Genomic DNA, 27101 nt, shown 5'->3' with positions numbered 1-27101 from the left:
TTTTTCTTTAAATTTTATTACTGAATTAGCTATTCTAACAGTGACTTGAATGGATTTTGAGTCATGTGTGAAACAAGTCACTTATAGTCCAGTAATTATTGATTATAATTAGACCTGACCTCCTTTCCTGTATAGTTCTCTGACCTAGAAGTAGTCATCTCGCTTTCAGTCAATTGGATCATTTTACTCCTTTGATCCCTTCAGAAGTACACAGTGAATTTCCAGATGCTATATGGTAAATTAATATTTATATTGTTATTTTTTATAAATATAATTTCTGATTTTAAAACACGGATTTGTCATTTTTCCTTTTAAAAGCATGTTTTCACACCTGTGAACTTATTTTTAATTTTTTTCCCAAAATACTGTTAGAGAAGTATCTGAAGTGAAAAGGGGTCCAATTGACTTGGAAAAGAATGGCTTTCCTGGTCTCTCTTTTTTTTTTTTTTTTCTTTTCTTTTATTTATAGTCCTAAATCTATTATATTTGTTCTTATATCTGACATAGTATTAAATTGAAGGGTGTGTTTATAGTGTAACTACTTTGTAGGTACTTGATAAGTTTATATTTTAAAATTCATGTCTTGTTTCACACCCGGATTCCAGCCATTAAGCATGTATTTTATATATGTATCAGTATTCCAAATATTGAAATCATTTTTAAAGGGACTGTTAACAAATCTAGTCACCCATAACTAGACCATGACTGACTTTTCCACAGGGGAAGAAGAGGTGAAGGTTTCGACCATGCCACTGTCAGCCTCTTCCCATTCATTACAACAAGGACAGCAGCCTACAAGTCTCCACACTACTGTGGCCTGACAACAGAACTGAGAGGAGAGGATTAGACTCTGGGGTGCTTGCATGGGCAACCGGATTTTTTGCATGATTCCTTTCTGATTTTGCATTTAATGTATACACCCAAAAGAGCCAATATAAACGTTCCTCATGCCTACAACTAGTGTGTTACCTCGTAGTTGCTAAAGTATTTCTTCATTAGGCCTTTAACACTATTTATTAGCATAATAATTTTGGCATTGTTTCTCATGAGTGATACTATTTTTAACTCACACAAATAAACTTGTAGTACTAATTAAGATCCCAGATGAGATTAGCTAGAATTGTTCTTATTTTGGCTCTATTATTGAAATTATGCAAAGATAATGGTAGTTCCTTGTTTTCTGATTTGTGAAAAAAAATGGTAATATCCTAATATACTCATGAAAAATTTGAAAATTAAGATAATGTCTATTGCATTTCTTTGAGTACTTGAGAAGAAAGAAAACATATAAAACAAAATTGGTGGTGTTGTTTAATGCTCAGAAGGATGTTGTCAGCAATTATTTTTAGTTGTATGGATTTATATCCTATATTAATGCATTACATGTTTAGAAACTGTTTTTGTTGTCTCTCATTTGCACATTTGCACTTTCTTTTGAATGGTTGTTAATTATATATAGAAGGTTAATTATTATAGCCTAAATGCAATATCTCTTTTCTAATGCACTGCCTAGTATACCAGGAAATGCCTCAGAAACAGAATTTCAACTTACAGTTGATTTATCAGAAACTTGAATATGGGGTAAACATTGTATGTGAGAAGCAACCGTAGTAGTGTAACATTTTTATTGAACAAACAGTAGTTCTGTGAGATATCTGTTTGGAAGCTTCGTTGTTTAATAATTGAAATGTGATAATAAATCTATATTACAAGTACCTGGCCAGAATGAGACTAAAGTGGAGGAAAAAAGAGATTGAGGATCCTCTAAAATTAGGCCATGTAAGTTGTAGATAATCTTGCTCACTGAGGATAGTGAAGTACTTTATTAGGACATAATATGAATTAATGTTTTTGAATAATACACAATTTTTTGAAATAATTTTAAAGCTGATAATGAAAGAAAATAAGACTGAAATCAATTCTGAGCAGCAGATAAAAGCTGATTCAGAAAACATGACCATATTCTGCTAAATTAAGTATCTGGGAAGACAGATCTCCTCTTGATGTTTTCAAAAAACAATTGTGATAAAAGATATGCCTTTATTTGTTAAAATATTAAAAGAGTAATGTGAATACCAAAAAAGGAAGCCTAAGTATTTAAAATAATAATTATTATTTAAAACTACATTATTACAAAATGATACTTAATATCATGTTGGAGTTTTCAAGGTTACCTCTCTATATATAAAGTCTGATTATTTTCTGTTAGATATAACACAACAAATGGAATGGCTTTGTCCATAGGTATAGTGGGGAAACTAAAATCTATTCTTAGATATCCTTTGATCTGCTTAACTGAAGTGTAGGAACAGCTAATTATGTAGCCACTTAAATTATTTTTGTTAGATTCTACATAAGTGACAATTTCTAATTTCTATTAAAAAGTGACTTTAGGGCAGCATTACAAGAAATTTAGAAACTGCAAATAGAATATTATAGACTTATTAGACAGAAGCCTTTTATCATGGGTTAATTATGGTTTCATTTTTGTTGTAAGAGGCCAAGACATCCATGTAATGTCTCTTCTGTGGTGCTAAGGTTCCTAGGCTTTGGGCTCCCAATAAGGAAGCTTATTAGTACATAGCTTTCTCCAGCCAGCAATGCAAGCCTTTCATCGCCTGGATCTTCTTACAAAGACAGATGGTTTGCTCCCATTTACTTTATTTCTCTGTGTTGAGAAAGAGATACATCTGTTGAACAATGCTTTTTTCCTGTGGTACACTTTATCTCTCCTTTCTCTTTCCTAGCCAGGGTTGAAAAACTGTCAGGTAGTTTGTCTAGACTTGCTAGAACCCAAAACTCTCTTCCTGCCTACTTCTCCATCCTTCATAATTTTGACACACACCATACATGAGGAAAATGCTTCTTGGGCACTTAGGCTTCAGCTTATTTTCACACAGAATAGCTAAAGATTATCCTTTAACTTTGTAATTTCAAGCCCTTGTAAACCTAGAATAATAAGCCTCACTGTTTACTTAATATTTCATATAGTGTGTTTTTTTAAGTAATGGTAATTAATTATATTAAAAGCACAGAAGAAATTACACAACACATAAAAGAAAGTATCACTTCACATAGCAAGTAAGTTGATGAAGCCAAATGATGGTAAAGAATGAAAAGATTATAAAAAACCAGATTAGTTTTTGTTACATTCCTACATGATTGATATATCATGCACAAGGGAAGCTTTTTATGCTTTTACATCCTTTTAAAAAGTAACTAGTCTGTTTCTTAAATCAGTGATTTTAGAAGCTAGAATTCAGAACCCTTTGGATGTACTAGCAAAGTTCTGATTTTGTACGTATGTACAGTTGTCCCCTTTTTTCTGGAGAGAAAATCCATAGTTATCAGACTTATAAAGGGCTTGGTAACACCCCAGCCTCCCACCCCTGGAAGAGAAGTTAAGAGCTGCTACCTTAAATGGCTTTAGTGCCACTGTAGGAAATAGAGATCTGGAGTGAATAATTTAAGTCATGATGAGTGTCAAGTGCCTCTTTTTATTTTCTTAAAAATTCCATTAGAAAATGTTTTCTGATTAATAATATTTTCCTTTTCATTCCACTGTCACATTTTTTTTCCAGGTGGTGCTTTTATGTACTCTGTCCCTATTACAACAAAATATTAGTCAAATATTTGAGTGCCTGTTCTGTATAGTGACCTTTTTAGTTAGGTCTTAAGAGTTGAATAAAGCATAGATCCTATCATCAGGGGTAACAGAATGTGACAGTTGTTTTTTTTTTAATATTTTATTTATTCATTCATGAGAGAGAGAGAGAGAGAGAGAGAGGCAGAACACAGGCAGAAGGAGAAGCAGGCTCCGTGCAGGGAGCCCGACGTGGGACTCGATCCTGGGACTCCAGGATCACGCCCTGGGCCAAAGGCAGGCACTAAACCACTGAGCCACCCAGGGATCCCAGAATTTTATCTCAAATTGTTTTATCTCAAATTGTTTCTGTAGAGTCAGCTCTTAATATATTTTAACAAGAACAGCTGTAGTGGTCGAGACTCATCATTCATCGCTCAGACAGTGGCAACCTAGGATATTAAGTAGTGATACCTGAAATTTTAAAATACATGATAATTTGAAGGGAGTGAAAAAAATAATAGTAGGGAAGACATACATCCATGATTCTGATTTAAGTATCTTAGTCGTGTGTGTATGCGCATGTTTCCTAGTGTTCTGGGTGTTAAGTAGAGCTTTCTATATATATGTTCTTTTAAAGAAAACATTTGGATGCATTCTGTCTGTGCACATTTTTACTCACATTGTTCCTATTTGTACGGTGTTCCAAGCACCTTCAAGATTGCCAGAGTTCTGTTCTGCTGTGATACAGGTCCATAAGGGAGCTACTCCGGCAGAGGCATTGCCTCAGAAAGCCAAGAAAAAGGAATGAATTGCAGGTGCATAGAAATCTTACAAAATGAAGACCACCGTGTTATTTGTGCATACATTAAAAACTGGGGATGTTTTATCTTGTTGAGTCATAAGGTTTTAGATTTTTCTGTTTATTTGATCTTGAAGTTTTCCCAAATCTGCTTAATTGGCTTTAAGAGATGGATATCATACAATTGAAAACACAATAACGTTTTTAAAAGATCATCTTATAAAGAAGTGATAACCCAAAAGAACGACGTCTTTTTTTTTTTTTTTTATAAAATATGGACCAAAGTCAGTTATCCAGCATCAAGCTAGTCCTTCTGCCCTTAGTGCTCTTCCTCCTCTCGAATGAGTACCTACTGCATTGTCTCCTTGTGCTAAGTAAATGGCAGGAATATATGCAGGTATTTACACATGAAATGTTTAGTAAACTAATCAAATGCTATGCTGATAGAAAAGTAAAAATGGGAATTAAAAAACTTAATGTAAGCTGGTTCAGGGGAAGGCTTCATAACAAAAGTATGGGGCTTTTTGATTTTGAAGGATGGCTGAAATTTAGAGGATATAGGGGAGAAATTTAATAAAGAGAACAGACTAAACAAAAAACCAGAGACAGAGATTGGAGTGGTCTCTAGTGATTAGGAGAGAAGGACAGTAAGGAGATGGACTTGTTTGAGGTATACAGGTGGAATAAGTGTACAATAGTTTACTGGAAACTAGGAAGGATAGTTTAGTCTTGATATGGATGTGGTCAATGGTAGAGAAATCTAGGTTCTTTGCTAAATATGTAACTTGATTGTAGCATTTTAAAAAGATTAATTTGGTGTTGTGTTTGCTTAAAATTAGGGCCACTTAGAAAACATTTCCCAGTATGTATATTGCTGGGCATTGCAAATAAGATAGCCTGGATTAGAACAGTGGTAGTAGGAATGGAGAAGAAATTGTGAACTACAAGCCAGAAAACATAAGATCTAAGAAAAGGCCTACGTGTCTGGAGACCTTTAAAAATGTGACTTTCGTAAAGGTAAAGATGGAAGCCAGATTCCTAGGATTCGTGAGGAAATGTCAAGGTTATGGATGCAGCAATCATTGATAACTTACTTAGAACATTTGGAAGCTAAGGGAAAGAGAAAAACAAGATGCTTACTAGATGGGTGGTAGATCTTAGAATTAATCGCTTTAAGGTATGATGGATAAATATTTAAAAGCAGAACATATAGAGCCATTTGAGAGGAAGAGATGGACAGTGCTAAAGAGAAGGCAGGCTATTCCAGTAGGGTAACAGATTTCTGTAGTGCCTGGAAGAGATAAGCTCCTGGGATGAGGTTAGGTTATGGGCTTAGCTATAGAGAAGAGGGCATTGTTCTTTGTAAGAACAACCAGAAAATCTAGGAAAGAGAAGGTGAGATTAGAGAAAATGAGAACATGGGAAGGGACTCATATCAGTAATTATCAAATGCATATTGTGTGAGAATAGGGGTAAAGAGTGGAGTTGGGACTCTGTAAAGAAAGGCAATTAAATTAACTTGTGAGAATGAGCCTGGTAGAAATGCCTCCGAAATTCAAGAATTGCTGAGTAAAGATAAGGATCAAATTAAAAACTTTTAGAATCCAAATATGTATGGTTTCGTATGTTTCTCTGGTTCTGCACAAAGCATCAAAGGCAAAGCAAATATTGAGAGTTTAGTTAGAAGGTGAAGAAGACAACATTGAAATACATAATCTTGTGGTCAAGAAGAGTCCACTAAGGCAAGAAAGAACCAATGACGTGAGTGTGTTGAAGGGAGTTCAATGACTTTAGGTTTTGGTGAGGTCAAAGAACAGATACAGTGTTTTTAAGGGAATGAAAGATTAGGGACTGTGGTCACTGTGATCACCATTCAGTGCTGAATGACGATTGAGACCAGAGAAAGGATGGTAGATAAACGTCTAACATCAAGGCTGGAGTTGGAAAGGAGGCTAGCTTTCCTAGCCCCTGTGGTCTCTCATTCTACCCCCTTTCCCTCCAGCCGTTTCTTGAGATTAAGAAAGCACACTGTATTAGAGAGAATTGTAGAAAGCTTGATACCGCTTGGGGAATCCTGGGTGAGGTGTAAATTAATAAATTACATTAAATGTAATTTGATGACCCAAAGGAAAACTTCCCCTGTGGGATAAAGAGTCCTTTCTCAGCACAGTAGGGGATTATGGAAGCAGAATTCAGGGAAAGCTTGGGAAGAGCCAGGGATGAGACTGGACAGGTAAAGGTAAGCTGAGTGAGTGTGAGGGATGGTAGACATGTTACTTCTTATGTGGAAGATTGAGAGTCAGTGGGTCTGGTAGTTGAAGAGCTCATGTTGCAAGTATGAGCTAGTTTCTCCCAAGCATACATATAAACTGAAAAGAACTAGCTCTTCTTATTTGGTTGTACCAGGTCCTTCTGCTTTATTTATATAGCAAATTGGAATTAAAAGCAGTAGATTAGTGAAGAGTGGAAGAGAGAGAAATTCAGAATTTTATTATAACAGGATATAAAAATATTTTGACAGTTTGCCCCTAAAGAGAATGTGGCATGTGAATAGATATAAACCTACAAGTTATTGAACTAATCTGTTCTTTCATTTTATATATTTAGATGTGACCTTTAGGAAAAATTTCTGAAGATAGAGTGAAACAGGGATAGGGATTAATAGCAAATATGCCTAGTTTGGAAGCACTTTTAATTTACTGACACTAGAATATTTTTAAATTTACTGGACTTGATCCATATATGTCAGCTGACATTTCAATTATGTCATTTAAAAGTGATAATATTTCAAAGTACAAGTCATGCTCAAGACTACTAGGTGTGAAACCATGCTGCTGGATCAAGAAGCCACTGCTCCTTCGATCTCCTATTTGCTCCGTGATTTGCAACCATGAGTCTTATTCTTAGCAACCGTATGTTGCTGGACATACCAGCCTTTTAATACCAGCTTCCTTAGTTACGAGCTTTTTCCCAAAGAATCACTCTTGAGAATTCTAGATTCCCTAAGAGAATCTATTCTGGTCCATAGTGTTTTAGAGAGTCTGGGTTTGAGTTCCACAGAAATCTAGTTTTTACCTGTTAGGTACCTAAGCCATCTAAGCTACTTGAGAATTGAACTGAAGTACCTAGAGCTTTTGTGAAACAGCTGGATGGAAGTTGTAGTTAAAGAACCAGTCCATTCTCTCCAGGTTCCCTCAGACCTGTACATCCTAAGGCAGTGATTGACTTTGTTCTTGGTCCACTTCACACGTACAATGATGCTAAGGGTTCCTGGAAGCTCCTAACTGATGCAGGAACGTACCATGCTTAGAACAGTTTTGTTGTTCCAGCTCCTGTTTGGTATTCAGACCCACTGTTGTGCTCTGTTACAAAGCTACACTACAAAAGCTTTCCCCTCCCCGCTCCATAAAATTTACAAAGCCTTTTAAAAGCACCGAGTACCTTTCTTTGTTGTTGTTAAATTGAGGTAAAATTCACAGAATATACAATTTACTACTTTAAAGTGTACAAGTCAGTGATCTAGTACTGTACTTTAATTATCTCACTATTAATAGCAAAATAAATAACCCACTCCAGCTGTGAGTTTTTTTTTTTTTTAATATACCACCCTCTGAAAAAGGGAAGAAGGCAAGGAGCTATAGCTAAAAAAGCTTTAGGTTACATGTTTTCAATAAAAAAAAGATACATGTTTTCCTGAGTAGGTAAAAATGTTTGAAGCAACCATTTAAATAGTTTTGAAATAGCAATAATAGGCTTTCTGTCTTCATGACATTTGATTCGCATCATGTAAGAAATGATTTGCTTAGCAGAGCTATATTATTAAGCTAGTCTCTCTATGGGTATGAGGTTGAATGTGTGTGTGTGCACACATTGGTTTATATTTAGTAATTTTCATTTAAATCCTCCGCTTAGTGTAGCAGAGGGGAAAAAGCCTCTGGCTATTTTTCTGCGACGTTTCATGTATTTATCCCTGCTATATTCTGCTTAATTTATATGTTCAGGATAAATGATGCATTTATAGTCTCTTTCTTTTCTTTTTTTTCTTTTCTTTTCTTTCTTTTCTTCTTTTCTTTTCTTTTCTTTTCTTTTCTTTCTTTTCTTTTCTTTTCTTTTCTTTTCTTTTCTTTTCTTTTCTTTTCTTTTCTTTTCTTTCTTTCTTGTTTCCTTTCTTTCTTAAGACCCTATTTAAAATACACAGCAAGGTTACAATACTGGTGCCTATCTCATCCCGGCCATATTTTATCTGAACAAATATTTTCATAGCTTTGTCTCACCAGATTTCACTCTCACTAGTAAGCATACTCATTCTGTGTCATACTCTTTGAGAAAACCTAAGGAAAGGATAATAAAACTTCTATTAGAATAAGTTTCAGAGCTTTGAAATCTGTCATACTCTTTGTCTGCCTTTTAAAGACCAAGTAATAGTAATAATAATAATAAACAGGGCTCAGAAGGATTGTGATTTGCCCATAATCACATTCTAACAACAATTTAAAATTCTCTTAGCCCTCATCATCTGAATTTGCCTTCATACATAACTCAAGGAGAAGAAAACTTCAAGATTCAGAATATGTCTCTTCTCTAAACTTTGTTGTGTCTTACAGTTTGATTATTATAATAGTTCTTACAAGTCAAGGTATTTCAACTGAATCAGTGCACATAAGGAATTGAAGGCTTTCAAAGTGTCTATCTACTGATGACTGTTATCACAGATCCTGTAAGTTGTGGAAACTGGTATTAAATGTGACCTGGTGATCTTGGAGTACTATAGTGAAGGATCGGGGTGTGTGTGTCAACCTAGCAGGTACTCGTATTATGGACTTTAATTACCAGCCTCAGAACTGAAAGAGTAAAACAGAGGTGGAATTAAATTTACCCAGGATTTTTCTACAGTGCCAAAGAGCATTTAAGGACCACCATGCATGATCACTAGACCGGTGACATCTCTAATATTACAGAATGAAAAAAATATAGTAATGGCACCAAGATGTACTACACTCACACTAAAGCTGTCATCTCAGACTTATCTTGAAGAAGTCTTGTATATGCTACACCATGTAAAATGATAGTGTATCTGCTGATAATGTTTCAATCAAGGAGGTGGTTGTTTTCAGCATAATGAAACAGAGGGAAAGCTCCACAAGGATTTAAAGATGATAATACCATCACCATCTCCAAGAAGAAATGCAGGAAAACTGACTGCAATCAACTTTTGTAGCCTTGTGCTGTTTCCTTATATGGTGAGATCTTATCCCAAGGACTGTGCTAACATTTACACTGTGTTATCAAGTCTTGCATACTGAAATTGTGTGTCTTTGGAGCAGAATATAGTGATCTGGAACATTACTGGGATGTTTTTAAGCGTTGTCATTTTATATGTTGACATTTTTAAGAAGACTGATACCCTGAAGCTGTTTATTTTTTCCTTTATTACATCTATAAATCGAGTATCCAGCTAATGGTAAAGGATGTCCAGAGTTTTGACATCATCAACCAAAGTAGGAAGCTCTTTATTGGCTTTAAGCAGAATGTTGGGCTACATACCGTTGCTCCACTTATGTTAAAATATAAGATTTAATTAAAAGTTATAAATATGGATGACTGCCATATATGCCCTAACAGGCACCCTCCCCAACCCCTCGTTTAGGGTAAGATTTGCTATCAGGTATGTTTCTTTTTACTTCTACACCCTTCATATTCCTTAATTAATACATTAATAATAATAACCATTGTTACCCAGATATGTATAACAACATATCTTGAGTTTTAACATAGTCCGTGCTGTTATGTGTAAACTCTCAAGACATCACCTATATTTTAACTGATAGCTGATTGGGATGAAGCCTATTAGTAAAATAAGCAGAGATCTCATAATCTCCAAATATATATGTACATCCCTGCAACCTTTGTTTTATAACACACTTTGAAGTTTTAATTCTTGACCATCATGAGTCTTATTCTTATACCTTGTACTCACTTCTCTGTTTTTTTTTCTTTCTTTGGACAAAGAAGAAAATCATCTTTTCCCCCTGTAAATTTTACAATTAGAGAGGGAGTTCTCAACTAGAACTTAACATGCACCCCCCTGTATGATTCTCCCTACAAGTTACTCAACAGGTCTGATTTTCCCTTTTCAAACGAGAAAGCTCTCCCTCTCTGGCTGCTGAGTGTTTATTCAAGTCTCTGTGATCAGTCACCTCCGAGTTACCTCCCCAATAACCAGTCTACCATCTTCAGCTTATTTCCAAACTGGCATTTAGTTTTAAGTGATCATACTTCTTCTTTTTTTTTATTTTTCTTTCTCTCTTAAAACAGGGCATTTAAACAGAAAGCATAGTCTGAGTTTTGAAGTAAAGTAACAACCACTGCAACTGCGAAACGTTGAATTGGTAAAGATTTTTTGACCCTGTAAGACTGGTATTATCCACTTTCCCCAACTTCTGAGTTATTCTAGCTCTTTTAAAAATCATTTAATATTTCTAAACAATATGACTAAAATTCAGTGTTTTGCAAATATGTGTGACTTTTAATAGAATTTAAATTTTTTTTCACTGAAATGTTCTAGTTGAGTATAAAGCTTCAGGACATGGTGAAATAAGAATTGTTTCTAGTTTGAATTTGAGAATGTATTCACCTGATCCTTCCTTCCTTCCTTCCCTCCCTCCCTCCCAGTAGGGCTCCACATTGGTTGAGAATTGATTCTGTCAAGACTATCTTTGGCATTCTTTTTCAGATCCAACTCTAATAAATTGTAGATAAGGATGAACACTTAAATAAATGTATATTTTAAATGATTTTAAGCTAAGACCCCTTAGTGGACTGGTGGTGAGCATTTAAGTCTTTGAATTCATCAGGGTTTTTTGAAATGCTCATCTCCACAGGAGTATTCTCTTTTGTAGGTCTGGAAAGAATGTACTCTTATTAGGACTGCTGCTTTTTAAATTGAGACATTTGAGAATTGGAAGCACAAAAGTTTTTAATTTTCCCTAGCGTGAATAATAAAGAAGAAGAAACAGTAAAATAGTCTTATTTTTATAAATCACACATTTCATATAGCTAAAATAGCTAAATTACACAATATACATGCTTGTTTTGAAAATCAAAACTTGTTAAAGAATCCCAAACTTTAACAAAAATCTCTTGGTTTGTAAGTAGTCCAATGAGAAAGAACTCTTAAAGATGTGTGCTTGCTTGCTCTGTTGGGTTGGAAATGTTTGCCGCCACGAACATCGCCACAACTATGCCCATATCTGTTTGATTTAGTATAAGGTAATGAGAAAGCTATTTCATTTCCTGAAATTTTTTCTGATGTTAAGAAATAAAGCAAATTACTGTTTTAATAACTGAAATGATACTCTAAAAATAGAGCTCATACCTGGGTTATGAAGAATTTGTCAGTATCATGTTTCAGAACGTAAATAATTTTAGTCTTTTGGGGGGAATTTTTCTTTGCTTTAAATCCGTAAGATAGGAGCCATCTTTCAGAAAAGATGAGACTGAACTTCACTGGTAAAATAAGAGCTGTGTGATTAAATGGAGTAATAAAAACTGGGTTTGATGTTTCTTAATAACTTTTTAGAAAATTTGGAAATCTTTTAATTTAGAAAACTATGAACATCAGAAATCTTTGGAATTCTGGTAGATACATAACCATATGGGGATTTGCTGCATAGGTAGCAAAATACTTTGGTTATGAATACAAGCCTGAAGAGGAACTAATACACCCTATAAAAGCGTTTTATTGGTGCTGAACAATCAAAAACTGTCACTAACTGTTCACAATGGCCAGCCTCTAGTGAACCACTAAAGAAAAAACAACAGGCAGAGTGGCATCACATTTAGGAAAGAAGATAGAGATTGAGAAAATGTGTATTGAATGAAAGCTCCTGGTTGAGAGAGTGATATTGGTGTCTGATTACTTCTGGAGTCCTAGGTGTGCTTTGTGTTACATCTGTGGAAGCTTTTACTCAGATTCATCTGCACATGAGTTCTAACTTACCTCTTGGTTGTACTGTGGCTTTCTGCATTGATTCCCCTCTCCACTCCATGATCAGACCTTTTCCTTCTGTCTTCTTTATCTCTGAATTCTGGAGAGGTCAGCTCTTGACATTCACGTTTCTTCAATACCGTCCCCCCAAAACACATTCTCACAATTTTTTAAATGTCCCCTAATTACACTTTTCTTAACTCAAATTTCTCTTTTGTGATACTCATAAGTAAATAAATATGTAAATACATAAATACATAAATACGTAAATGAATATACATATGTGTTTGTATTGACATCTTACCCCTCAAACAGGCACCTACACACAATTCAGTCTTTTAAGGGCAACTTATAATTGTTAAAGAATTCTTTCTGTTGATAAAACCAAAATATATTTCCATAGGCAGTTATCATTTGTCTAGTAATTTCTAGAGGTAATAAAGCATCCTTAGGTCTTCCAACCATTTTACATTTACCATGGATTCTAGTTCTGTCTGTAGTCTAGTTCTCCTTTATACAATATTTTAGTTGGACAGTGAATGTTTTTCTTAAAATATAAAGCTCATGCTTTAATAATCCAGATGTGATCAGATAATCTATTTTTTCATTAAAACTATTCATACATATATTTGTATATCCCTTTGCAGTTCACAGAGTCCTTTTATAAAAATATCCTATGGGGTAGGATCATCTCTATTTTGCAAATGAAGAAACTGAGGCTCAAAGTGGTTATCACTTGCAGTTTGCCCATTGTCCTGCAATTGCTAATTTAGACATTGCACATCTATTTACAGGGTCCTTTTTTTTTTTTTTTTTTTTAATTTATTTATGATAGTCACACAGAGAGAGAGGCAGAGACACAGGCAGAGGGAGAAGCAGGCTCCATGCACCGGGAGCCCGACGTGGGATTTGATCCTGGGTCTCCAGGATCGCGCCCTGGGCCAAAGGCAGGCGCTAAACCACTGCGCCACCCAGGGATCTCTATTTATAGGGTCTTAATGTTATCATTTTAGGAACTTTGTTACCCACTTGTCAGATATAAGCCTATTGAGTAAAACTGCTAGGCCCTTTTGTCATATGTATAGCTGGCTGGTTAGGTCTCTCATCCTGTACTTTCCTAATACATTTTTAAAAATCTGAATGTATATATCTATTAAATTTTGTGTTTGGATTTGATGTGGTTAGAGTATACCATTTGTGTATCACCATCTTCCAAGATTGTCTTATAAAAGAACTATGTGATTATAAAGAGATAGATAAATGTTATTAGTAACATTAATAGCATTTGTGTGAAGAATTTAGAGATTTTTAGTTGAATAATTGTAATTTTAATTACTGATTCTGTCATCTTTAGAATTGGTTCCATTTGCATATTTAAATTAACTTTGTAGGTTTTGCTGAGCTTGCTAAAAAGTATGGAGTCAAGGGAAGCAATATCACAGAAACTTATTTTTTAATTTTATTTGAATTCCAGTTAACATGCAGCGTAATATTAGTTTCAGGTGTACAGTATAGTAATTCAGTACTTCATACATGACCCTGTGCTCATTACAGGTGCACTCCTTAATCCCCATCACCTGTTTCACCCATCCCCACACCACCTCCTTTTTGGTAACCATCAGTTTGTTCTCTGTAGCTACAAATCTGTTTCTTGGTTTGTCTCCCCCTTTTTCCTTTTTGCTCATTTGTTTTGTTACTTAAATTCCACCTATGAGTGAAAGTGAAATCGTATGTATTTGTCTTTGACTTATTTCACTTAGCATAATACTATCTCCATCCATGTAGTTGCAAATGGCAAGCTTTCATTCTTTTTTATGACTGGGTAACATTCTATTGTATGTATATATGTATGTATATATCTTCTTTATTCATTCATTAATTGATGGGCACTTGGGCTAATTCCATATCATGGCCATGGCTATTGTAGATAATGCTGCCAAAAACATTGGGGTGCATGTATCCCTTTGAATTAGTATTTTTGTATCCTTTGGGTAAATACCCAGCAGTGCAATTGTTGGATCATAAAATAGTTCTGTATTTGTTTTTGAAGAACCTCAACACTGTTTGCCACAGTGGTGTACCAGTTTGTGTTCCCACCAACAGTGCAAGAGGGTTCCTTTTTTCTCTCCTTGCCAACACCTGTTATTTCTTGTGTTTTTTATTGTAGCCATTCTGACAGGTGTGAGGTGATACTTCATTGTGGTTTTGATTTGCATTTTCCTGACGATGAGTGATGTTGAGCATCTTTTCATGTGTCTGTTGGCCTTCTATATGCCTTCTTTAGAAAAATGTCTATTCGTGTCCTCTGCCCATTTTTCAATTGAATTATTTTTTTGGTTGAGTTTTATAAATTCCTTCTGTATTTTGGATACTAGCCCTTTATCAGATATGTAATTTGCAAAAATCTTCTCCCATTCTGTAAGTTGCCTTTTTGTTTTGTTGATTATTTGCTTTGATGTGCAAATGATTTTTATTTTGATGTAGTCCTAATAGTTTGTGTCTTTGTTTCCCTTCCCTTGGGAGACATATCTAGAAGGAAGTTGCTTGGCTGATGTGAAAGAAGTTACTGCCTGTGCTTTTTTTTAGAATTTTTGTGGGTTCAGGTCTCACGGGTCTTTAATCCATTTTGAATTTATTTTTGTGTTTGTTGTAAAAAGATGGTCCATTTCATTCTTTTGCATGTTGCTGTCCAGTTTTCCCAACACCATTGTTGAAGAGATTGTCTTCTTTCCATTGGATATTCTTTCTAGCTTTGTCAAAGATTATTTGGCCGTATAATTATGAGTTCATTTCTGGATTTTCTGTTCTGTTCCTTTGGTCTATGTGCCCATTTTTGTGCCAACATCATACTGTTTTGATTACTACAGCTTTGTCATATAGCCTGATGTTGGAATTGTGGTGCCTCTCCAATCTTGAAAAAGAGATTGCTTTGGCCACTTCTTTTGTGGTTCCATGCAAATTTTAGGATTGTTTGGTCTAGCTCTGTGAAAAATGTTGTTGGTATTTTGATAGGATTGTTTTGGGTACTATAGACATTTTAACAATATTTGTTCTTCCAGTCAATGACTGGAGGCCTATCAAGGCCTCTTTCCTGGAGTCTGTGAGCATGGATTGTCTTTCCATTCCTTTAACTTGTCTTCAGTTTCTTTCACTGATATTTCATAGTTCTCAGAGTATAGATCTTTCACTCTTTGATTAGGTTTATTCCTAGATACCTTATTGGTTTTGGTGCAATTGTAAATAGAATAGTATCACAGAAACTTTTAGGCTCACACACAGTAGCTTAAGTTCTATAAAAATTCATCTAAATATTGCTGTTATCCAGTGCTACACTTTACATCTTATCCCACAAGCTTACCATCAGAAGACTTATCAGAAACTGCTGTTTTCAAGATACATTATGGTTAGGAGGATATTCTAGAAAGCCCATCCAAATAATAAATAATTTTGATATTATGGAAATGCATTTTGGCTCTCATCAGTCTGTTCCATTTGTTTTATGGAGTTGATGTGTCAGTGTGATGGGAAAGTAGCTGGTTTCAAAGTCTTTGAGTTTGGGCAGGCAGCAGAAGAAAGGGACCATGGGATAAAGAAGGAGGACATTTCCAATGGGAAACAATTGTCAATAGAAGCTGCCTCCATGACTACCTGTCCCACTTCAAAATTAAAGTTTACCTTCCTGTGTACTTCAGTTGGAAGGGAGCTAAGGTTCTAGCCAAAATGCTGCATATTATTATCCATTAAAAAATGTCCCCAAATGCAAACAATAGAGCAGTGGTGCTTGCTAAACCTGCCACTCATTTCTAAATCTGTTTTCATATTTTCCCAAGAACTAATTATAAGCATGTAGCTTCTAGAGTTTGACATTTTCTCCTTTTCTGGCACTCATCTTAGCAGTGGTTTTGTGATCACATCTGTGAGTATCAATTTCCTGGAATAGAATTCAATTTTCACCTAGATTTTAAAATCATTTAAATTGAGTGGATGTTCTTTTACGGTCTTTGCATCTTTACTGACTTAAAGTTCTCTTCTCCACATTGCTTAATCTGTCCTTTCTGGTTTGAGGATTGTGCTCTTTTTATGAAGAATATGGAAAGAAACAAAATGAAGATGGAACTGCATAGCCTTGCCTTCTTTTAGGGCTTAGCATTAAACAGGGTAAACAGTGGATTTTCTTAATTTTCTCCTATTTCAAACTTAGCTTTTTTTTACCTTCAACATTTTCCACAAGCTTCAGATCATTATATATTCTGATTTTAGTCCTCAAGGATTACTCTTATTATATACAGGTAGGTTTTTTACTCCATCCATCTTTTCTAAGCGTTCTTTTCAGCTCTAGTTCTATGTGATTCTCTTTGTTACAACTGATTTCTTTAGATTTCTCCCTAATCTCTTTATTACAATAATTTATTATTGCATAATCAGAAAGTCATATTTTAGCATCTTCTGTGGCTTATGAATCACTGACCCCTATAACTATGGGACCACTCTGAGGCATCTTTTTTTTTTTTTTTTTTTCCTTAGCCTTTTTTTTGGAAAAGGTGTTTTCTCCCAAACCTGGAAGCAAATGTTCAGGGCTGGTCATTTAGGAAACATTAAATATTTGTTGAAGTCCAGGTTTGGTAAGTGTTCACTGTATATAAAGCAGATTAAATCAAGGCCTCTTTCCTGGAGGAGCTCATAGTCAGTAGAAAAAAAGCTAACATATAAGGATTTGCAATGCACTGTGGTAATTGCAGAAATAGCCAGGATGCCTGTCATCCAAGAGCCCAAGTTATTCTCGTTTCTTGCCTCTGTAAATCCTAAATTTATGCCACAAATTCTTAGAGTTTCTAGTATGTTCACAACAGCCAACCAGTTCTCTGTAGGTCAGAAGTCCAGAGTATATGTTTCCCTTCTTTTTTCAACCTTGGGAAAGAGAGATTGTCAGAATGTCAGTTTGATCAGGTTTATCTTCTAGCAAATTCAGACCTCCGGTTAGAACCCCCCATTTCTGTGCTCCCCTGGATGATGAGTTCCCTCGATTGTCCTTAGATTGCCTCAGTGTTTTGTTCATAGTGCTTAGTTTTGTGTTCACTGGAATTCTTCCTTTGCACTTCCAATTTCAGATTTTATAGATTTCTTATATTTGATTTTTGCTCCTCCTATCCTTTAGCTCTTTTTCTCTTACATTCTGGTTCAGGTTCCACCTAACCCAGTCTGTAATGCTTCTGAGATGATTTTATCTTTTGCATTAACTTTTAAGTGTACTTTTTCCTCATTCTCTATATAGCTTTATATATATAGACATCTTTCCGTAAGTATTTTTCCTTTCTTTTTTTAATCCTTCTAAGACAACATCTGGATGTTTTCCTGGTTCTCAGTAGATAATCTGATTATCCCCTAGGACAGACTTATAGGAACATTCTAGAAGAAGAAGGCATACATTGTGCAAAACCCTATCCACTTATATTTTGAAATACTTCTGCTATATTTTAGATTGGCTGCTTCTGCTCTTCTCTGTTCTGCATGGAATGCCTGTGTCCTTTTCAATATCAGCTTCTCAAGTCACCATTTACTCTGTATGCAGGATGGCAGACTAGTTCATTTTCTTCTTTATGCCCACAGGACTTTGTTCATACTGGAAGAGCATTTAGTACCACCCAAGCATTCCTTATTTAATTTTGGTGCAGTGGATTTTTAAAAAGTGCACATACACTTCAAAGATGATTGAAAACGTCATTATAGTGGCTCCTTTCCCTCAGTTTACATGCAGAAAAGCCTTTTGGCCCCCAAACCTAGCTGATTCCTGCTTTCAGAAAGATTTGCATCTCTTTGGAAAGAATGATGTGGTTCATAGCATTATACAGATATGAATTAAACAGGCTTCTTAGGGGAAAGTGATTTTTCAGCTCTTCTCAAGTTGGATCTTTGATTCAGCAGTTATCTTAAGGCCCATCAAGTTTCTAAGACAGCACCATGCTGAAGGATATAGAAAATATGCCCTTGGCCCCTGCAGTGGAGTTGAGAGGTGTGAGGAGGGGTGAACAGCAGCCATAGTGGGGTCACAGCAGTTTGCTATCCAGTGAGTGTGGTTCAAGCCACAGGTGCAGTTCTAAAATGATCTAAGTGGCAGAGAAAAGACTTAAACTTTTGGAAGATTGAATAAAAACTAAGTAGAAGAGATCAGGAAAGCATTCTAGATAGGGAGAAAAGCACAAAGTAAAGGCAGAGTCCAGGAAACCCAGACCATATTTAGCTGACTCTCATGGCCTCTCTTTTCCTGTTCGTGTCATTTCTGTTTCCTTCTATTAATAACAATAAATTTGGTTGTTTTTTTAATTAATACTTTTTCAAGTTCTTCTGTTCTCAGAATTTCTTTTCACTTGTGTTCTTAGGATTTTTCATTTAGTTTCATCTCTACTTTCAAGTCTATTAGGGGCAGCCTGGGTGGCTCAGCGGTTTAGGGCCTCCTTCAAGTCTATTAAATCCAAGATTTTGTGCCCCAGTAAATGGGGCAGTTAATAAGCATAATAATAAGCATAATCCTAGAAATTTGAATGTCATTTTTTAAAAGTAGAATAACATTTTATCACAAACCTGAAAGAATTTGTTCACAAAATAGTCATTTTCCCTGCAAATTTTAGCTTATAAATTGAAATTATTTCTGTGGCTCACCTAAAAAGTATAGCATGCTGTTAAGATAAATCTGTCTGTCAAGTTCTGGTAGGAGAAATTTTGTATGCTCTTTAAAGTTTGGTTTAACACGTAAAGATAAGCATAGTTCATTTGTGTTTGAGTTGCTTCGAGATATGTTGTTGAAGTTGGAGAAAGTTGAGGATTTCTTAAAATCCTCAACTGATGGAGATGCACGCCATCCAAAACTGATAGGAAATCATATGTAACAGGATGATGTAGGGTGGGAAGGTGCTGCAGAGAGGGGCAGCAGAGCCTGAGATAAGATGACGGTGTGTCCTTCTAAAAATACACGAGTGTTTGAGAATTTAACTGGCAAGGAGTAACCATAATGGGAACTAAATTTCAAATGTACAGTTCCAAGAAAGATTTGTTTCACTAAGTAACCTAGCCACTGGAGGGAGCCTTTGAACTGTAAGGAACAGCAGTAAAGGAAAGGAAGATCAAAGCTTTGATTGAAGCTTTTTGAGAAATAAGATCAGGTTGCCAATTGGGCTTTGAGGAGTAACCATGAGATGAGGCTTAAAAACTGAAGAGCAGAATAAACTTCTCTGGCATACTTGGGCTTCTCGGTGACTGCTGCCCAGTTGGGGCGGGTTTGACCACTAAGAGAAATTTAACTGGAAATTCGAGAGATCTCTGGCCATAGGGACTACAGTTAAGAATGGAGTAGCCTCAGGTGAGTATGTGGGCCAGTTGTCCCTAGCAAACATGAAAGTGGAGAAATTGATGGATTTGTGAATGTAGCTGTATTTAGCCTGCTGAATTCATAAGGCCCATGTGTTGATAGAGAAAACACCTTGCAGACGTAGTGCCAAAAAGAAGGTAAGAGGCCCCATTTCCAAGAGGAAACAGAAAATCCTGACCTGGTAATTAGAGAAAACGAATATTTGGGATGGCCTTTTGTTTTCAGGTTCCCATTATGTGTGTTTTATCTCACCGTGTTGTTACTACAGATCTTCTGTCTTCATGCTTAGCAGCAGGTATTGTTGTCTGAATGCAGTCTTTACATGGCACCCTAGTATATGACGCAGATGAAAGCAGGGTGGGAGGAAGATGTGTTGTCCTAGGGCCCTATCCCCTCAGCTTCCTCCCCAGGGGCTCCTGAGATGGTTTTGCAGCCTGAAACGAATTTAAAAATCAGTCTTTTCAGGTGAAGATTTTATGCAAACTGGAAACCAATGACAACTTATAAAGATCAGGTTTTCCCAGTTTTGCTTTCTGTAGCAGGGTTTTGCATTTCATAATGATTAACACATTGCAGTTAATCTGAGGAACAGAAAGGAGAGAAACCCACTCAGCCGCTGTAGTGCTATGTGTTCTTGCCTAAGCCCTTCATCTTTTCCTGCTTTGATTTTCTGTGAAAGATCTGATGTCAGGATACAGCTTAATTTTATCTTATAATACAGTTGACCCTTGAACAATGCAGGAGTTAGAGGCACCGAAAAGGGAAAATATATTTAATATAAATATTAAAATATATTTTAAATGTTATATCTAATAGAATTGTTAAAACATACTTACCATAAATGTTAAAATATATTTAATAAAGCTGTACTGAAAAAAAATCCACATGTAAATAGACCCGTGCAGTTCAAACCCACATTGCGTCAAGGTCAACTATGGAGCCATTACGAATAAAAATGTCTTTCTCTATACATCCTGCTTTGTAGTTGGACTAGTCTAGTGTTATGTAAAAATACCAAAAATCGTTTCAACCTGTTATGGATATTTGAAGCTCAGGGTGTCTATGCAGTAAGTAAAACTACTTCATGAATGAATAATTGCTCCTGTTTACCCCGTAGACATTTCTGCACGTGTGCCTCCATGACCTCTCTCTTTACTAAACTTTATAGCATTTTATTAATCACATACAACCAGGTGACATTTATTCTGTTGCTCTTCCAGATTGTAGTTGTTGAACTTTTCTTGTCTGTACATTGTCTCAATGTCTCAACTTTAAACTCCTTGCAACAAGAGGCAAAATTGAAGTTTTTTGTTCTCCTTGCATACTGTCCACCTTCAGCAAATAGCTGCCTTGATTTTTATCTTGGCGGTCTTAACACATACGTTTTATAAGTTGTCAACTTGCTTAGTGTGTGGTGACCAGTGTGTTACGGACTGGGTGTTAGGTAATCAGCAAGCTGGCCGAATTTTAAACAGAATGTCTTCTTTGTGGTATTCTGACCCAGGAAAACTGATAGTATACTGAGACTTCTTACACAATGGCATATGAAAATGTGATATCTGGCACCTTGAAGGTGTTTTAAATTTTATGTCTTTGAGTTCTATACTGAAAAATAAACCCACGACAAACAACTTGACCTGCTTTCCTGCCCTCAAATTATTTAGACCCAAAAATAGTGTTTTGTTGTACATACTTGAAAATCATAAATTAAAATTAGTTTTTTAACCTTATAAAACATTTAAATGTTATTAGCAATCCTTTAAAAATATACAGTTCTGAGTATGTTATACTACAATTAATACATTAAAAATCAAACAGTATCATTTCTAATATAAAATATGTTCAGAAACTTGATTTTCATTGTGCTCTGCTTGTAGAAAGTGTAAGATGCTTTCCCATATCCTATTTGTCTTTACAATATTTTGGTGGTGAGAAGGCTTATTATTATTTATGTCGACTCGCTAGTCCCTTTGTGAAGATGCTGGATGTTATCCCTTCATGCCCCAGGAGAGTGTTTGTACAGAGCCAGTTTCTGGCAAGTGAGGAGTCCCCTGCCTCAGCTTTTTGGAAAGTTTACTGTCTGTTCAGTATTGAGTACTGATAAACAACTATTGTTAGGCATTTATCAAGTAATAAATGGGCTTCAGATTGCTTTCTCTTCTCTCATTTTGTTCCTACAAGAGAGTAAGGCAGATGTTACTCCTGCTTATGAAATAAGAGCCTGGGATATTAAGAGACTTACTTATATGCCTTTGGCTGTATTACTTACCAGTGTAGAGCTGACTTACACAGTCCATCTGCAATTTTCAGCCCAGTATTTTTTCCATTAGACCTACTGACTCGTACATTCTGAGTTGCACCCCACTGTGAAGTCCTGTATCAAGAAAGGGAAATGAAGTTGCATCAAGTTGAGTTCAGTGGTCAAAGTTCTGGTACTATTTTAAAGAAACTGAGTGGAGACTGCAGAGTTCCTATATATCCCCTACCCATGCACAAATGTCTTTTGATTTTGTTGCAATATTAACTTTCAAATAAACTTTATATAAATGCAAATATTATGTTAATGCAAAATTAGGGATTCCTTAGTTCCAGTTCTCACTAAATGTAAAGCAAAAGTGAGGAGAACATTGGTATTACTGAGTTATGGGGTATTTTCTTTTTCTCAATTCAGTGGAAAAGAGGGACTCAAATCATCTGCATAGGCTTCTTATTTTGGCTACCTAGTTCAAGAGTATTAATCTTCTTCAGAATTTTCCCATGTAGTTATACATCATCTTTTTATGTCAGGGATTTATTTCCTTCCTGGGAAGCTTTCCTTGTTTAGAGTTCAGTTTCTGGCTAATTGAAAACCATTTTAAGTTATTCTTTCTGTCTGACAGTTGGACTACTTTAAAGGTTAGAATGTGGCACAGCCACCAAAACTTCCTGGAGTAGAGGGTATTTCAGAACTTTGTTGGTGTGATCTTGTTAGTGCCTCGTGCACTTAGAGCCAGAGTGAAAATGATGATTGCGTTGTTGATTTAGAAATCCCCCTCTCCAACCCCTGACTTGGCTTCAGAGCCCAGTTTGTTTCTTCAGCCCAACCATTTCTCTGTCCTGCTAATCATGGGCAGTGGACATACCATAATGTTGCTGTGTTTCTTTTTTGCCTCTTTTTAGTCATGGGTCTTATCTGACACATTAAAAAAAAAAAATCAGTTAATAGTCTGTACGGTGTAGATCAAGAGAGAGAGCTAGGTGTTTAAAAAAAAAACAAAAAAAAAAAAAAACAGGGTCTGGGTTGAAGTCCTTACTATACCAGTTCTGAGCTTGAGCAAGTTATTCTTGAGCAAGTTATTCAGGAGTGTATTTCCCTTACCTGTCAAATGAAGATGATTCTCCCCTCCTCTGCCTACCCCACAACGTGAGGTCAGATGAGATAATAATTGACTACGAGTGAGCCTCAAGAACTGTACAGCTCAGTGCAGATGTAAGTAGGATGCAGACAAAAGGAGGAGCCTTAGGAAACTGCATTGATCATGCAAGGAAAGTAGGTTCGAAGAATTCATTCTCCCTTATCTTGACTTGTCTGTATGGTGTAGATGGCCTCTTCTTCATCTTAGTAATTCAGGGATGACTTTTTTGGATTGGGTTGCAGCGGGTTTTTTTGTAGGTTTTTTTGTTTTTTTGTGGGTTTTTTGTCTTTTTATAAATAAGGTCAGTTGGGTAAGTGCTGCACTTGCTGAAATGTGATACCATTTGGCATAGAACAGTAACTGGTGCAGAGCGAAATGATAAAAAGAAAATTCTGAATTCACCAAATAGCATAGACTGCCTGATAAAATACCACCACCTTCTTCATCATCATCATCATCATCATCATCATCATCATGTGGTGATTGCTAATCAGTTCTCTATGGTCTTCTCAAAAACCCCAGTTAATAGTTTGACCTACATTCCTATTTCCAATAAAAGTTACCCTAGTAGCTATGCTTCACGATTTCGCCTCCAATCACTTATTTACAATATGTGGATTCTGGATGTTAGTAGGTCAAGTTAGTTTAGCCACAATTTATAAAAAGCCTTTTTTACATTGATAGTGCCTTACCATGTAAGATACACTATTCATAAAAGGAACCAGAGAACTAACTGTAGGACTCCAGGACTTGAGTTTTAAAGGATCGGTAGCACTGCTGGAAGAGAATAGGCCGACTGTGCTGGAAATAATCCCATCTGAAAGGTAGCTTAGCCCCTGCCTCCTCGGCTTTCATGACTAATGGAAAAAAATGCTCCTTTCAAATTCGAAAGTCTATTCATTCCTGCCTTCTCCTCTGAAATGCATTACCAGTTTTATCATCAGGAAGAACTTGATTATTTTTCCTTTCCTATTGGCTTATGTTTATTCTTCCTAAAATGACTTTTCTTGAATTTAACGGGCTCAGAAATGAGTTCCTGTATTGAGCTTTGCAGGCTTGATAGCGTAAATCAGCTCAACTGGCTAAATGCCTCGCTAACTGAAACTTCCTAATGTAGCTGGAACTCACTTGTGCTCTTGAGCGTGGAGTCTTTAAAGTGGATTATTGATTTACCAGCGCAAGATGGTGAAGTGTCTCTAAGGAAGGACAAGACGCTCCCTCTCCTGATCCTTGAGCAAGTCTTTCCTTGCTGATTTCAGGGGCTCTGAGCTATGAGCAAAATCCTAACCATGTTTATCTCGCTAGGACAACCCATCCTAAATGCTCAGTAAAGAAAGAATAATTCTTCTCCCACTTAACCACTAAAGAACAACATATGTTTCTAACGTCAGCTTTTTATTTTTTTTTTTATCTTTCATTTTTTTGTTGGTAAATCTCCCAGACAACAGCAGTTCTGTAGAGAGTTTAAATATGAAGGAATGGCAGGACGGGCTAAGGGCACTTCTACCCAACATTAACATCAACTTTGGTGGACTGCCCAATTCTTCCTCCCCCTCCAACGCCAACCACAGTGCACCAACGTCCAACCCTGCCACCACCGACAGCCTGAGTTGGGACAGCCCTGGCAGCTGGACAGACCCAGCCATCATCACAGGTAACTTTCTCCCTCCTTCAGCTCCACTGACTGCCATCCGTTTGGTTTTTAGCACCAATTAAATAAAAACAGAGGTCTCTTCAGCATAAGCTTCTCTTCACAAAGCCGCAAGCGTGGGGTGGCCGGCTTCGCTCTCTGGGGTCGTGCAGTCTCTGCTAACTGTCGGCCTAGTTGTAGAACAAGGCACTTGGCGCCTAGGTTGGTTCTTGGGTGTGAGTAGGTGCTCATGTCTGGCAGCATGTGTGTATTTTTCAGGTCTCAAAGTACAAAAGGATCTGACTTACCTTTTAAAGGAACATACTCCACTTTTTAAAATAAAGCTCTCTATTATAAGGCTCTCTTGTTTACGTATCCCTGTCAGAGAAGGAGAAGCGCAGCTGGGGAATGACGGTGTCCAACTCTGGGGACTCGGTTTTGCCGCTCTGCCTCTGTGACAGTGGGGGACGGTGTCTATATAGTTGAAGAGGAGGCATGGGTTTCTGGCACAATGAATCATCCGTGGAAGGGGGGAGGATCAAAAAGAACATAACATTCAAAAGGTCTTGTTTGGAAGGAATCTAAGACTCTAATTTTTCTCTTTTTGGATAAATGAATCACCTTAAAAATTCTGTTTGTTGGATTTCTGGTTCTTTCTGCACAAACTCACCATTTTCCCTTTTGTTTTCTTTTCTCTCCACAGGTATTCCAGCAACTTCAGGAAACAGTTTAGACTCTCTTCAAGATGACAATCCTCCACACTGGCTAAAATCCCTTCAGGCCCTCACAGAGATGGACGGCCCCAGTGCTGCTCCATCACAGACCCACCACAGCGCCCCCTTCAGCACACAGATCCCTCTGCACAGAGCCAGTTGGAATCCCTACCCTCCTCCTTCAAATCCTTCCAGCTTTCACTCCCCACCCCCAGGCTTTCAGACAGCCTTCAGACCCCCCAGCAAAACCCCCACAGATTTACTACAGAGTTCCACACTGGACCGCCATTAGGGAAAGAGGAGAAACCATTAGAAAATGCAGGATTTGTCCCACCCTGTTTTCTCCCTCTTGGCCCATCCACAGCTCCCTTCTCATCTCTTATGTTCTGAAGAATCCAGTTCCTGATCAATTTTTTTTCTCCCCACCCCCAGATGCAATGCGATCACAGGGTCATTACCATCTTTTTTTGTTTTTATTGTAAAAGTTTCTGTTGATCCAGCATTTGAGTGACACTGTTGAATGTTTCCTAAAAATGCCTTTTTTTAAGGAGGGGAAAAAAAAAATCAAAGGGCAGTCTCAATATTTAGAAAATTACCGTCTGTCTGTTGCGCATAATAATGACATAATCTGCTTAGCAGAAAATGACGATTAATCTTTAGGAAAGGTCAAGTAAGTGCATTATCAACTGCAGAAATTTGAAAACCAGGTTAATTGAAATGCGATTGCTAAGTGCACGGGGGGAAAGCAGTGGTCCTGGCATCCATCTTGTATTCAACTTATCACTATTGCAGGGAAAAATGCTTTTCATTTAATTTAATTTCTAAATCTTTTGGCAAGTTGATGGAGAGGACTCGATTGTGTCGTTAAGCAAGAGAAGTTATTGGAAGTTGACAGAAAGACAAATTGATATGTAGTAGTAACTGGCCTATTGCTAAAGAGTTTATAAGGAGGGGAGAAGTGATTTTTTTTTTTTTAAAGGAGAAAAAAAATTTTTGGCTTTAGATTCAAAGTAAATCCAGACGTTTTAAAGAAAAAAAGTATTCACAGATTTAATACCTATGCATAACATAAGAGCTGAAATAGAAATGATTTCTTCAGTCTTTCTCCTCTGTCAGAATCTTTTTTTCTTTTACCTTAAATTCACCTGACTGTGCACTCTGAGATAGCACTGCTCTGGGGCCATCTGATCACCATCAGGAGCAAATCTCTGACCTCCTTGCCTGCAGCTTTTACTTAACCCTGTAGTTTCTGGACGTTTGTGCAGTATTGAAAAGACAGGAGAAAAGAAAACAGAAACCTGGTTATAACCTGACGCTAAAACTAAAAACAAGGAAATGTACCTCTTTCTTCAGAATTAAAACTAAAATCTTAAATAAAACAGAAAACTTGATGATGACCCTTGGGTTGTTCTTGTTTTTGTTTTTCCATTTTGTGGTATGTGAGTTTGAAACATTTTGGACAGCTGTCATCAGATATTTCCATCGATTTTACATGTTCAACACCAGGAAAAATGGTACAGAAGAAGAAATGAGGAAAAGAACTCGTCTTATTGTCAGTCAGTCTTTGCCATCTTTGAAGATCAACCCATCTTGTCCTCAAGAGTTCTCTTCCTGCAACTTTTGATAGA

At 36.5% G+C, this 27101-nt stretch overlaps 1 protein-coding gene across 7 annotated transcripts in view; it reads left to right on the top strand.

The window, feature by feature from the left end:
* The window catches only part of CNOT4 (CCR4-NOT transcription complex subunit 4), a 137271-nt gene extending 110401 nt beyond the window's left edge, over positions 1 to 26870 (top strand). For 3 of the 7 annotated variants that reach the window (XM_077850044.1, XM_077850041.1, XM_077850042.1), the window contains 2 exons: positions 24572 to 24784; positions 25464 to 26870. In XM_077850044.1, coding sequence (XP_077706170.1) covers positions 24572 to 24784; positions 25464 to 25765 — 515 coding nt within the window. In that variant the 3' untranslated portion in view covers positions 25766 to 26870. Of the gene's footprint in view, positions 1 to 720; positions 9732 to 24571; positions 24785 to 25463 lie in introns of those variants that run through there. The other 4 variants (XM_077850045.1, XM_077850046.1, XM_077850048.1 and 1 more) reach the window with 2 other exon arrangements.
* The last annotated feature ends 231 nt before the right edge of the window (positions 26871 to 27101 follow it).

The sequence above is a fragment of the Canis aureus genome, chromosome 15 (assembly GCF_053574225.1).
Source record: "Canis aureus isolate CA01 chromosome 15, VMU_Caureus_v.1.0, whole genome shotgun sequence".
In the NCBI taxonomy this organism is placed as follows: domain Eukaryota; kingdom Metazoa; phylum Chordata; class Mammalia; order Carnivora; family Canidae; genus Canis; species Canis aureus.
The sequence above is the reverse complement of the archived record's forward strand: the minus strand, read 5'-3'. Positions and strand labels throughout refer to the sequence as shown.